This window comes from Lithobates pipiens, unplaced genomic scaffold (assembly GCF_037356315.1).
Source record: "Lithobates pipiens isolate NorthernLeopardFrog02 unplaced genomic scaffold, aLitPip1_a1.2 Scaffold_25, whole genome shotgun sequence".
NCBI classification, from domain to species: domain Eukaryota; kingdom Metazoa; phylum Chordata; class Amphibia; order Anura; family Ranidae; genus Lithobates; species Lithobates pipiens.
In genome coordinates this window covers 131941202-131955856 of record NW_027507787.1, presented here as the reverse complement: position 1 = coordinate 131955856, position 14655 = coordinate 131941202, and the positions used below count along the sequence as shown (strand labels likewise).

Below are 14655 nucleotides of genomic sequence, written 5' to 3'. Positions count from 1 at the left end.
CAAAGGAACTCATGTCCATAATGGGGATGGTATTGACACAGCCCCAAATGATCCACAATCGCTCAAGATTGATATGGTACAGAAATATTTAAACAAAATAAAGGTGAGTAAAGCAACTGGACCAGATGGCATCCACCAACAGATCCTAAAATAATTGAACTCAGCCATTTGAAAGCCATTGTTTCTAATTGTTAGGGACACTTTAATGACTGGAATAGTACCACTGGATTGGCATAAGGCCAATGTGGTGCCTATATTTAAAAAGGGATCAAAGTATTTACCAAGTAACTATAGACCTGCTTAACTTCTATAATTGGGAAGATACGGGAGAGTTTAATAAAATACCACATAGATAAGTTCTTGCTTGGGAAAAGAATCGTTTCAGCAACAGACAGTATGGATTCATAAAAGACATAAGTTGTCAAACAAATCTGATTTCTTTTTAAAAGGAGATAAGTAAAACCTTAAAAAAAGGGGTGCCTGTGAATGTAGTATACTTGGATTTTGCAAAAGCGTTTGACATAGTTCCCCACAGATGCTTATTGTGTAAGGTAAAGTCTACAGGCTTGGAAAAATCAGAGAGTAGTGGTTAATGATTCATACTCTCAATGGTCTAGGGCAGTGATGGCGAACCTTGGCACCCCAGATGTTTTGGAACTACATTTCCCATGATGCTCATGCACTCTTCAGTGTGGTTGAGCATCATGGGAAATGTAGTTCCAAAACATCTGGGGTGCCAAGGTTCGCCATCACTGGTCTAGGGTGTTAGTGGTGTATGAGGAAAAGATGATTCGCACTCTGGTGATTGCTCTTAAAAAATGTAGTATTTATTAACAAGCCAGAGTGACCAAACGCAATAAGAAAGGTTGATGTGATTCAGCCTATAAGGCCTTAGTCCTAACCACATTACAGACCTGAAACTTTTGAAATAAATAGTGGCTCTAAGGATCACATGCTCCACCCATTAATTGTCTTAATTGACTGCAAGCAATTACCCAAAAAAGGGGGGAATCAGCTACACTGCATATACAGTGATCCATATGTATGCCACTATTTCTCACACACCTTATAGTGATAATAAGTACATGAATGCACACACTCGTGCATGCACTCATGCACATATACATAATTAAAACACACCAAAAAAACGTTAGATACGAAAAATAAAAACGATAATCTAGGTATGTGAAAAAAGACACCAGAGGAGGAAAAAAATAGAGAGAGAAGGCTCTGGGGAGAGGCATTCTTAATGTAAGTGCAAATCCAGATCCCACCTCAGATTTAACCCCTGAGGTGATCTAGTTTTTAATCTAAAGATCCACCATGCTTCTCTGCCCAGTAGACTTCTCTCCCTATCACCCCCTCTGGGTGAGTGAGACAACCATTCTATTCCTCTAAACGGAAAGAGGAGAGATCGCCCTGGTGACATCCCCTAAAGTGACGTGTTGCATTTGAAATATTTCTAGCGTTTGGATTATTAATGCCACAATAATGTTCCCCTATACAGGTTCTCAAAGGACATATGGTACAGCCTACATATTGGAGGCTGCATAAAATACAGTTGATCAAGTAAATTATATAATTTTTGCCACAGTTGATGTATTGCTGTATAATAAACTCTTCATCTGTAGCTGTGGCAACAAATGTTTTACCCTGATCACACAGGTCACAGTACCTACAGGTTTTTACATTACTAGGTTAACTGCCAGGATAGGAGAGCCAGGTTTGTGGTGTACCCCAGCAAAGCATGACCCAATTTGCTAAAGCATGGGAAAAAATTCCTTCCTGATCCCCTGAGAGGCATTTGGATAGTGCCTGGATCAACTTTACCTATAAATGTTATTACCCAGTTACATTATGTACATTTAGGAAAGAATCTAGGCCTTTTTTAAAGCATTCTATTGAGCTAAACAGAACCAGCTCTTGAGGGAGTCTATTCTACATTTTCACAGCTCTTACTGTAAAGAAAGCTTTTCGTATTTGGAGATTAAATCTCTTTTCCTCCAGACGTAAATAGTGCCCTCTTGTCCTCTGTGATGACCTTAAAGTAAATAACTCAACACCAATTGCACTATATGGACCACTTAAGTATTTATACATGTTGATCATATCCCACCTAATCTCCTCTTGTCAATAGAGAATAAATTCAGGTACACTGTCCTGTACCTCTGAATGGCCAGACAAAGGATGAAAACTGACCACATTAACACAGGTCATTTCTGTGCATTGTTTGGTCAGTTTAGAACACAGAAGAAAAAACGATTGTCAGGATCATCCAGGTGCTTCAAATGGAAGACATTAAAATGACTATTACTATGATTTATAAAATACATATACCTGTATGTGGACATACACATAGAAAAATGTGAATATTTAGGGTGGCATTAAGTCCTCATTCACACTTGAGCATTATTTTGCTTTCTTCCTTATGCTTGACTATGCCTTATTATGTCTGACTATGCAGAACAGCATTCTTTCTAATTGTCTCTGTTCACACTTGTACACTCCATCTACCTACGTTCAAATAAGTAAATAGCTTTTTTTTTGCATATTCAAGTGCTTTTTGTCCCACAGATTTCAATTTATGCCTTAAGATTTCCTCTCCTCCCATCAAACTGATCTCCTCCCCTTGCCCAGCCCACGAAACAAACTCCCGAAGCTTGATACACATGAAAAAAACACCTAAAAATGCCTGACAAACACCTGGAAAAAAAGGCTTCAAGATTGCCAGGAAAATGCTCTACCCAGATATGAATGCAGCGAAAGTATAACTGGAGACAACATTTTGTTTTTTTAGTTTTGGGTAAAGTGGAGAATGGTTGGCCATCAGCATGTTTATTGTTGGCATTGGCTATTACACTCTTTTTGTTTGGACAGAAAAGAGAATTTGTACACCCTCCAGTGTTGTCTTATATTCTGGAACAGGATCATCTAGTGTTAAAAATAAACTCTGCACATTTCTAAAACACGAATTTAAAGAAGTAGGGCCAAAGCTTTTTTGGCCCTACATCTCCTGTGGATCACAGGAGTGCAGTTTGTTCTACACTCCTGGGATCTGTTTTCAGCTGACAGCGGGCTAATGCCTGACATCCAGGCTGGGGAAAGAACCTGACTTTACAGTTGGGATCCACCCAGATGCCTGGAAGCTGGGTCAGCCTAAAATAAAATAGAGGTTGGTGTGGCACTGCCAAACAAATTATAATATGGGTTCAATTACTGTGATATATAATGCCCTTAGCTGGTAAGTCATACTAGTTTACAGTGCCATATGGTGGGAGTATGGAGATAAATGGTGCATAATAGTAAATAACATTAAAAAATAATAACAATTCATAAGTCCATATAAAAAGTCCTCAAAAATCATGGTGCTCTTATACTGGTACGTATTACACACATGGTGAGAAAGTGCTTCCACTCTTTTTTTTATTTTTTTTTTCAAAAATATTTTATTGGGTTTTTCCAAGGGTGCTTCCACTCTTGCTCCCCCCAGAACCACACTCACTGAAAGCTTGACCCCTAAAAAGGGTTAGAAGGCACCATACATATGTATTCAGTGTCCTCTGTATGGTATAAATTTCTCCCTCTTCTCTCCTTGATCTTCAATATCAACATTAATGATAGGCTAATGAGTAAACAAACAGAGGCAAGCCTCATTGTGTAAATCTGTAAAGATTTATTGTTAAAAAGGCTTAAAATTACACTTACATTTGGTCAGGAAGTAAAAGGCATATAGAACAGTGTATCTGATATACCCTGTGCTCCATGGACTGGAAACCAGAAGTGACACGATGATGCAAGAAGCCCCACCCCATGTGTTTCATCAGAGGGATGTCATCAGGAGCGGCACTTGGAGACTGAGCCACCTGCTTCCTCCCCAGCCAAGTGGTCCAGTGAGCACTGGAGGGACAGAGCCGAGAGCTGAAGACTGACAGTCACCACTCTCAGCTCACAGTGGAGAGCAGAACTAGGCAATCAGTGGTGTATGATCTCTTAGTTTTCAAAGCAGAGGTTGCTGGGGAAGGATGTAGCATTGGATCGATGCTGCATCTATATAGGTGAGTATACGTTTTTTTTGTATATCTAATGCTTCTTTTTTAATACAGCTCTGTAATCATTAATATAAAATTAAATCGATTTGGTAAATGGAAACTGTGTAAAAACATGAATCTGATTTGGTATCAGCCTCTTGTAGTCTTTGTATTGAAAGTGTTGGAGTGTGAGATAAGGAAGTAGCACAAGGAACCAATCAGTTCATGTACTGATAAGAAGTATGTCATAGGAAGAGAAGGCAGTGGCAGAGAGATGAGCTCATCACTGTGCTACTTCTCTTTTCACTTTCCGGTCATAAACTGGGGTGGTCCAAGATGATAAAATACTGTGGGGGAATCTTTTGCTTGAAGGTGAATATTGCAACAAAAGTTGGTTTTGTTTCTTTTGATATGCTTTTAGTCTGAAAGAACTGTTAAAACGTAACTACACTTTTGTTGAGAAAAACACAATAGCATCTGGGTGATTTAAAAAAAAATGTTTGAGTCTTACCTTTTGTTGCTGCATAAATATAGCTGTTTTTTTTCTGCTTTATTATTAATCAGCGGATGCACTTTCTGTCTTTTACTGATGAAAGCAGTAGTGTCTGCATCTCTTTAAACCTGACTAGCCCCTGGGAAGTACCTCACCAAAAAGTAAACTTCTATTGCAGTAGATGCCTAAAACCTAACTTTTATCTTAGTGCACACTTCTAGGAAAATCAGTGAGTCAACTACTAAAGCAAAAATTTACATTTCTGGAGGCATTCTGTACACCAATTGTATACAGAGTACCTCCTGGTTGCTATATTGCATTGAATTTTACATAAAATTACAGCACTTCAGATAAAAAATGAAAGGTCATTTTAGTCATATTAAATTACAGCATGGATTGTGTAGCAAATGTACAGTATTTTCTATATTTTTTAAACAAAACTGATGTAACCATTTAAATCAAATGTGAAATATCACTGAAAGACCAACCAAAATCTATGGCAGGCTATGGGTTATGAGTCTCATATAGTGGATAAAGACTTAAATCTGTGGAATAATAATGGTTTTGCGTGGAATTTCTATCTACATGTGTGGTCATTTTCATAGCATAGTTTTCCTTTTATGTTCCTTTATTTGTTGGTCACATTATTAATTACTACTGACTGTATGTGACCTATTTTCCACTGACTGCACTCACCTGACAAATTTAGTTGTATTTCCGTATTAAACAATGTAATTTAAATACATTACAATGCCATTGCATTGTGTTTTGTGTATTGTATGGATTACTGGCTATTTCAGGTCTGTGACATGATTTTTTACTGGGGTATGGTATAACAGTCATTTTGGTCTTCCATTTTTAAATAAACTTACCGGGTAATAATTATTTCGATATCAGCGAGCTTGTAACCAATGCTTTTCTCTGAGATTAGGTTATAAAGCTTGATCCTCAAAGAACAAGACAGTAATTCTTTAAATGCTACTGTCTAGACAGGTGCACTAGATCTTCTTATGTGCTTTTCAATCACTTCTTGTTGGACAGCTCCTTCAGGTTGCTTTGTGTTGTATTAATGTGGGAATTGCTTGGAATATCTATTTTCATGCTTCACATCTTGTAAAATCAATATGACTTATAAATAGAATAGTTTGTACTACAGCACATTATTTTATATCACAGGAGAGTGCTATTTTAAACTGACTCATATGTTATCTCTAAATGAATACCATATTCAGTTTTACATTGTGTTAACTTCTATTACAGATAAAGTGACTCAAAAAAGTATTCATACCCCTTGAAATTTTCCACATTTTGTCATGTTACAACCAAAAACATAAATGTCCAAAGACACGCAGGTAGGTTAATTGGCTTCTGTCCAAAATTGGCCCTAATATGTGAATGGGGACCTTGGATTGTGGGCTCCTTGAGGGTAGGGACCGATGTGAGTGTGCAATGTACAGGGATAAGGACAGTTGTAGACACTCACTCAGTTTGAACTGGATGGACTGGTGTCTGTATTCAACCTTACTAACTATGAAACTATGAAATGTATTTAATTGGGATTTTATGTGATACACATACACAAAGTTGCACATAATTGTGAAGTGGAAAGAAAATGATAAATGGTTTTCCAAATTTTTGACAAATTTTTGACAAATTTTTGACAAATAAATATGCCTACGCGTTGGGCGTGGCCATAGGACGCACACTCTCCGCAATTAGCTGTAGCGGCCGGCAGATGGTTTTATGCATTGGCGTTTTCACTTTTATACAAATGTGAGTACAATATCTGTAATTTAATAAAATCTTTTTTGCAAAAACGGGTCACACTATGGATATTCCTCTTTTCCATTGAGAGCCTAAGTGGCATTTTCCCAGCGGATGACAACCGAACCCCCCAGAGAATCGTCAAACAGCGGCACAGGGGCTTACACTGTGGAGGCTATCCCACCCCAGCAGGCGCAGGGCATCTGTTGAGGGCAATATCAATTTTTGTCACACTCACTGGGAAGATCTTTTATTAGTGGGCACACGTCTTCTGCACAGTCTACATCCTTTGGGACTTTTTGAATTTCTATCAGCGTTTTCTTGCATTTATACTATTGCATGCTTTCTGGCAATTTATGGACTCACCCTTTTTCCATTATATGCATTTTTGTCACAAGTATTTATGTTTAAGATTTTTTACAGCGTGATTGTAAAAGAGATTTATATACATGTACACTAATATTATAGATATAAAATTATTAAAGGTTTTTTTTTTCCCCACACATGTGGTAATATTATATTTAAATCAACCCCAATTTAAGGGGATTTGCAATTACTGAGTTTTCCATTTTATATTGTGGATTCACCCTTCACTTCCTTTTATTTTCATTTTTTCATTTTAATTCATTACTCAATTTATTATTATTTTGTTTTTCTGCGAGGAGCACAATTATTATTTGGTTTCACCATAGTTTAGAATTTAAAGGTATAGCGCCAGGTCTACTTTTTCTTTATTCACTAGTCTATTTTCATTTTTTGGAAGAGTAGAAAAAAGAATGCCATTGTTGAAAGAAAGCCATAAGAAATCACATTTGCAGTTTGCGAGAAGCCATGTGGTGGGACACAGAAAACATGTGGGAGAAGGTGCTCTGGTCAGATGAGACAAAAATTTAACTTTTTGGCTTAAAAGCAAAATGATATGTGTAGCGGATAACATTGCACCTCACCCTGAACACACATCATCCCCACCGTGAAAAATGGCGGTTGCAGCATCATATTGTGGGGATGCTTTTCTTCAGTAGGGACAGGGAAGCTGGTCAGAGTTGATGGGTAGATGGATGGAGCCAAATACAGGGCAATCTTAGAAGAAAATTGTTAGAGTCTGCAAAAGACTTGAGACTGGGGTGGAGGTTCACCTTCCAGCAGGGCAATGACCCTAAACATACAGCCAGAGCTACTACAATGGAATGGTTTATATCAAAGCATATTCTGTGCTAATGGCACAGTTAAAGTCCAGACCTAAATCCAAATGAGAATCTGTGGCAAGACTTGAAAATTGCTGTTCACAGACGCTCTCCATCCAATCTGACAGAGCTTGAGCTATTTTGCAAAGGAGAATAGGCAAAAATGTCACTCTCTAGATGTGAAAATCTGGTAGAGATATCTCCAAAAAGACTTGCAGCTATAATTGAAGTAAGTGGGTATACAAAGTATTGACTCAGGGGGCTGAATGTAAATGCACGCCAAACTTTTCACATATTGTTTTAAAAAATAAATTTGAATATCATTTTCCTTCCACTTCACTATTATGTGCCACGTTGTGTTGGTCTATCATATAAAATCCCAATAAAATATATTTACGTTTTTGGATGTACCATGACAAAATGTGGAAAATTTCAAGGGATTTTTCAAGGCACTGTATTGATGTTATCAGTTTTCTTTTTATATACTAAGCTGCATGTTCCTGCATGTTAAAAGGCTACAGCAATGCATGCTCGGGCAGAAATCACGATTTTTGCCATTGCTATTGAAAATATTTGACTTATTTGACATGCCAAATTCTTTTATTAAGACTAGTTATCATATGAAGCCATTTATTATCACATACTGTAGTTGATTGGCTCCTTTTTACATCATAATGATAACAGAAATTAGACATTTGCATTCGTTTTCGTCCGAATGCATTTTGTCCGAATTTCAGGTATTTTCGTTATCTTTTTAACAAAGGATAACGAACGTGCAGAATCCAAAAACCGAAAGATCCGACATAAACAAATGCTTTATTTTCGTTTTCGTTGTGACAGCAGTTCGATATAGATAGGAGATTCGACATGATGCTGACAATAGCAATCTGTGTCCATCGAACCTGTGGTCGAATGTGTCTAACCTTAACTCTATTAGTCCAAGATTATTCTACATAGAGAGAAAAGATTTGACATAGAGAGAAAAGATTCGATATTATAGAGAAAATAGCAAAAAAGTTTGAATGTGCCTAACCTAACTCTTAGTACAAGATTATTCCACATAGAGAGAAAAGATTTGACATGAAGATTTGACGAAGCGGTCGCCCGCGAGTGGACATTTACGGTCAAATGCTCCGTCCATAGGCTATAGAAGATTTCTAATGTTGGTTGACTAGTAATAATAATTAATACATATAATTATTACTAGTGTCATACAACATTAGAATTCTACTATAGCTTGTAGGTGGAACATTCGACTGGAAACGTATGATTGTGGCATCGTACAGTTTAGCTGCTCTGTCGAATCTTCTTAGAACATTCAACAGACACCATGAGCCTTCAATGACAGATTCAACCTTAATTATTTTGGATTTTCAGACTAATGCATTTTTTAACGAAACAAAATAAATAAAAACGAATTTCGGGAGTAACTAAATAAATTTTTTGGACGAAAACGAAATTCCAAAACAAAATATTTCAGTGAGCACATGTCTAACAGAAATCACCCAAATGGTCCTGATCAAAAGTTTACATATCCTAGAATGTTTAGCCTTGGTATACTTAATATATATATTAAAGGTTAATTTCCAACATCTATGGCTTTTTAACCACTTGTTTACTGGGCACTTATACCCCTTTCCTGTCCAGGCCAATTTTCAACTTTCAGCACTGTCACAATTTGAATGACAATTGGGCTGTTATGCAACATTGTACCCAAACTAAATTTTTATAATTTTTTTTTCACACAAATAGAGCTTTCTTTTGGTAGTACTTAATCACCACTGGGGTTTTTATTTTTTGCTAAACAAACCAAAAAAATTCTGAAAAAACAAAACGTTTTTGATTATTTGTTATAACATTTTGCAAACAGGTACCTTTTCTTCTTCACTGATGTGTGCTGATGAGACTGCACTGATGAGCACTGATGGGCACTGATAAGATGGAACTGATGGGTACTGAGAGGTGGCACTGATAGATGGGCACTCATAGGTGGCACTGATGGACACTGATAGGTACTGGTAGGTGGCACTGATAGGCAGCACTGAAGATGAGGCACTGATTGGCAGAAACGATGGGCACTAATATGTGGCACTGGTGGGCACTGATAGGTGGAACTGGTGGGCACTGATATGTGGCACTGATGGGCACTGATATGTGGCACTGATGGGCACTGATATGTGGCACTGATGGGCACTGATAGGTAGCACTGGTGGGCACTGATAGATGGCACTGATTTGCAGCACAATTGGGCACTAAGGGGACCAATGTCCCTCTAACAGCAGCCACAGCTTTTTTTTCCTTCACGCTATTAGCGTGAAATAAAAACAATAACCGGCATTTGTTTATTTCCCTGATCAGCTGTCATTGGCTGACAGCTGATCATGTGGTAAAGGGCCTGCTGCGACTGGCCCTTTACCACGAGATCTATGATCAGCCAATTCTGAAGGTGTCTGAAGTGGGAGAATGGGAGGACGTCTATGCCCTTCTCCTTTCAATTTAAGTCCACACTGTAGCTGTCTTGCAGCTATAGCACATGTGGCAAGTGTCTGTGTATAAACAGTCAATCAGTTTGTAAGCTCTCACATGGATGACTGAGCAGGCTAGATACTGAGCTATGGGGAGCAGAAAAAACTGTCAAAAGACCTGCTTAAGAAAGTAATGGAGCTTTATAAAAAAGTATATGAAAAGATATCCAAAGCCTTGAATATACCAGTCAGTACTGTCCAATCACTTATTAAGAAGTGGAACATTTGGGGATCTCTTGATGCCAAGGTCAGGTACACTAGGAAAGATTGCAGCCACAACTGCCAGAAGAATTGTTTAGGATACAAATAAAAAACCCACAGGTAACCTCAGGAGAAATACAGTTTGCTCTGGAAAAAGACGATATGGTTGTTCCAAGGAGCACAAAATGATGACGCTTGAACAAAAATTAGCTGCATTGCCAGAAAGATGCCTTCCCCAATGCCACAAAAAAGCCTAGTTACAATATGCAACACCAGAAGCACTATGTTTAGAGAGGGGTCAACAAGGCCTATAGAGACAAAAATACCATCCCCACTGTGAAGCATAGTTGCGGTACATTGATGTTTTGAGGGTGTATGATCTCTCCAGGCACAAGGAATCTTGTGAAAATTGATGGCATGATGAATGCAACATGTTATCAGAAAATAAAGATAACATACGCTGCGCTAGATAGGTCCTAAACCTAATAATTTATGCTTTGATCTATAATTATAGATACACAGGTGAGTAATAAAGTGCATAAATAATAAACACACAGCTGGTATAAAGTGCAGGTGCAATCTGTGGCAAGCAAATAATGCGCACACAAATGTAAACACACAACTGGAAAAAAAGTGCACAAGTGCAAATAGTGCCAGAACCACACTCAATAAATTTGATTAAAATATATAAACCTAACCATTACGTGGTGCCCCCATATACATATAACACAAACTAAAATAACAACAGAAAGTGCTTAATGCATACCAATGTGACAACAAAATTGCAAAAAGTAAAAAAAAAAAAAAAAATATATATATATATATATATATATATATATATATATATATATATATATATATATATATATATATATATATATATATATATAAAGAAGTGCAAGTGCATACACCATATGATTGTCCCTATATGATAAACATTAAACAGTCTTTGGTAGCAGCCTGTGTTAAGCTGTGATGAGAAACAAAGTACTCATGGTGGTGAGATAGATTTAAAACGACATGATCTCCAGTGATCAAATTAACAACATTCTTCTACATCCAGCAGTGATTCTGAATCATGCCTAGGTGAAATCCAGAAACCCCTTATGGTAATAAGCTCACCTTGGTGCGTGTGACTAGCTTTTACACTAAGTCAAATCACGCATATGAACCACTATGGGTTTCTCAGCTGTTTCCCTGGATCAGAAGTTTCCTCAATGCAGCATTCAAATAGTGCATGAAAAAGGAAAAAAGCTGATCGTGCAATATCGTTTTAAAATTTTATTACACACAAGTTAAAAACCGCCACCTCGCCGGGGTACTCACATGCATAAGGTGCGTCAGTGCACCGTACTTCATAGAGCCTAATAGATACTGAAAACAGTATGGGTATGGCTTGTATTTCCTCTAGGCAGGTATATTGTCTCTCACTCCATCCTGGTCCCTCACCTATGCGTGTGGATACTATGGGGGGGGGGGGCGTATCTTCCTCAGGGGGTTATCAGAAAACACTGGGAGACAATTTGCATTCTTCTGCATGAAAGCTGAGCATGGGACGCTCTTTGACTTTCTAGAATGACAAAAGCACAGGCCAAGTTGACCCTCCAGTGGTTACAGCAGAAAAAGGTGAAGGTTCTGGAGTGACCATCACAGTCACCTGACCTTAATATCATCAAGCCACTCTGATGAGATCTCAGACGTGAGATTCATTAAAAATGACCAAAGACTTTGCTTTGCCTGGGGTCATTTTGCCAAGACAAAGGGGCATCTATACCATCTGCAAGAATTCAAGGCCTCATAGATAGCTATTACAAAAGACTGCACACTGTCATTCATGCTAAGGGGAGCAATACACAGTATTAAGAACTAAGGGGACGCAGACTTTTGAACAGGGGTCATTTCATTTGTTTATTTGTTGCCATATTTTTTTTTATTATTGTGCAATTGTGTGATGACCTACAGTTGAATATGAATCCCTTAAAAAAGGAAATGTGTTTTGCCTGCTCACTCATGTTTTCTTAAAAAATTGTACATTCTGTATATTATCAATTCTCCAAGGGTATGCAAAATTTTGAGCACAACTGTATGTGGCTACAGAGTATTAGATTTATGGAGTGGAGATTTATTTTAATTTTAATGTAGACCTCAACACTTTTCACAATTAGCCACCCGCACCGTACCCCCCCCCCCCCCCACAGGGTCACCTTCCCTTTAAACCTGTACACATATGACTGAGGCTAATTTAATGCAGATAAGGCACCAACTGAGTGTAATTACCACCTTAATCAGCCACATAATCTGTATAATTAGTATGTGTTCATTTGTAAAGGGATGAAGTTGCAACCCTAGCCTATCCCTCTTTATTTTATTATGCTATTCCCCATGTCATAGAGCATTTCAGAGTGGTACTATTGGTTCATAAGGCATTGATTGGCTTATGAACTCTAGTTTCATTTAAATATTTACTGTATTTTTATCTATTTAGGCAACCGACTTGGATTCTGGACTTTGGGGTGAAATCAAGTATTCCATATATGGTGCCGGTTCTGATCCGTAAGTATTTTCACATGAAATTTAAGAAACTGTGTGAAAATATAAAGAAACTGTGTGAAACATAGGTTGGACTTGTGTCTTTTTAGACCTCACCTACCATGTAACTATGTAACTATTATTGTATAATTCAATGAAAACAATGCATGTTCCATGTGTTTTGTGTTAGCTAGTTAACAAAATACTGTATATTGTAAGCTACGCGTGTCACTTATATTGACCTAATGTGAAACACAAACAAACCTGCACAAACCTGGATTTGTAAATCAGGCTGCTCTGACACAATCAGATATTCCATGAACAATGCATATATACTGTACTGTATGTACGGTGCTTTAGTTCACTCAATGGCCCAAACAAACACATGCATGTTCACTTCCAGTTTTTAAATCCTGCAGTGGAACCTCCTGTCCTGGACCCTATGGCAAAAATTGTGAGCACTCCTAATGTGCTATTACTTTTTTCTTTCATTTTAAAACTTTGCTTAAGAATGTATTAGATATAACTATTGATCAACACATTACATTTCAAATACAAAGTATGTATGAATTATATTGGATTTTGTGGAAAAATTACCTAAAGGTAACCTTGTATATACTAAATATATTACACAATAGGTTGTTATATTACCATCATATTTCTATATATCTATATATAAAATCTGATATGACCAAAAGCCTGCTTTATCACCTGTACAAAGCTCAAATCTGGCTTGAAGGTCAAACATCTAGCCTTTGCAAGTTTGGTATACATGTGTATGGCTAAATCTTTGAATTTGCCCAATTTTGTTTATGGTCAAATGAAGTATTGAAAAATGTCCAGATCTATACATATAATGTAGCTACATATCAGATAGCGTTATTAACATTGGTGCCTTTACTAGTAACATATTGTGTTAAACCAGGGGTGTCAGATTAATTTTCATTGCGGGCAGCATCAGCATTATTATTGCCCTCAATGGACCAGTTGTATCTGTAATACTAGATGTCCAGAGCACCCCACCCCCCCCTTACATCATGTCAAGAACCCTACCCTCTCTTAAATCACAGTACAGCCCTCTTACATTCTGCTGCTGTTGGGAAGGAGCTGTGGCATTGCTGAGAAGCATAAACTGCAGGGTCTAGAGCAGTGGCAGTGTGTCCCCCTCTTCAGTCACCCCCTCTGTGTAAAATTGATAGATTCATGCATTGCACAAATCCATTCATGGCCGCTGTAGCCACCCCCTATTCAGGCATCCAGCCCCTTATCGGACGCCCGGCTCCTTAATTCCAGCAGCGGGGGTGTTTTAGTGAAGCACCTGATTAGAGCCATGGGGGTTATTTACTAAAGGCAAATCCACTTTGCACTACGAGTGCAAACTACACGTGCAAAGTGCACTTGGAAGTGCTGTCGCTGTAGATATGAGGGAGACATGCAAGAAAAAGAAAAAACAGCATTTTAGCTTGCACATGATTGGATGATAAAATCAGCAGAGCTTCTCCTCCTTTCAGATCTACCCCTCAGATTTTCAGTGCAATTTCAAGTGCACTTTGCACTTGTAGATTGCACTTGTAGTAAATAACCCCCATAGGCTCTAACAGGCTTCAAAAAAGGTGAATTGCGAGCGCAGAGAATTGTGCTTGCGGTTCACCCAGGTGGGTTAGCAAAGCAAATTAATATTTGCTTTGCTAACACTGAACCGCCTCTCAGCCAATCAGGAGGCACATATCTAATACCCATCACCTGATTAGCTGAAGGCACAGGCACCCTGATTATATGCCTAATGGAACGGAAGAACAGAGAGCCACGAAGGACACAGGAGCTTGGTGCTGTCACCTGCTGCATGTCCCACAGCTCACTGCCGTCACCTACCACCAGGATAAGGTAAGTGTGTGACGTCAGATGGCCAGCGGGGGGGGGGGGGTCACAGA

At 38.2% G+C, this 14655-nt stretch overlaps 1 protein-coding gene across 4 annotated transcripts in view; it reads left to right on the top strand.

Annotated features, from left to right (window-relative positions):
• CDHR1 (cadherin related family member 1) overlaps positions 1-14655 on the top strand; it is a 265262-nt gene that overhangs the window by 199842 nt on the left and 50765 nt on the right. For all 4 annotated transcript variants that reach the window (XM_077454893.1, XM_077454892.1, XM_077454894.1 and 1 more), the window contains one exon: positions 12681-12748. In XM_077454893.1, the coding sequence (XP_077311019.1) occupies positions 12681-12748 (68 nt within the window). The remainder of the gene's footprint in view (positions 1-12680; positions 12749-14655) is intronic.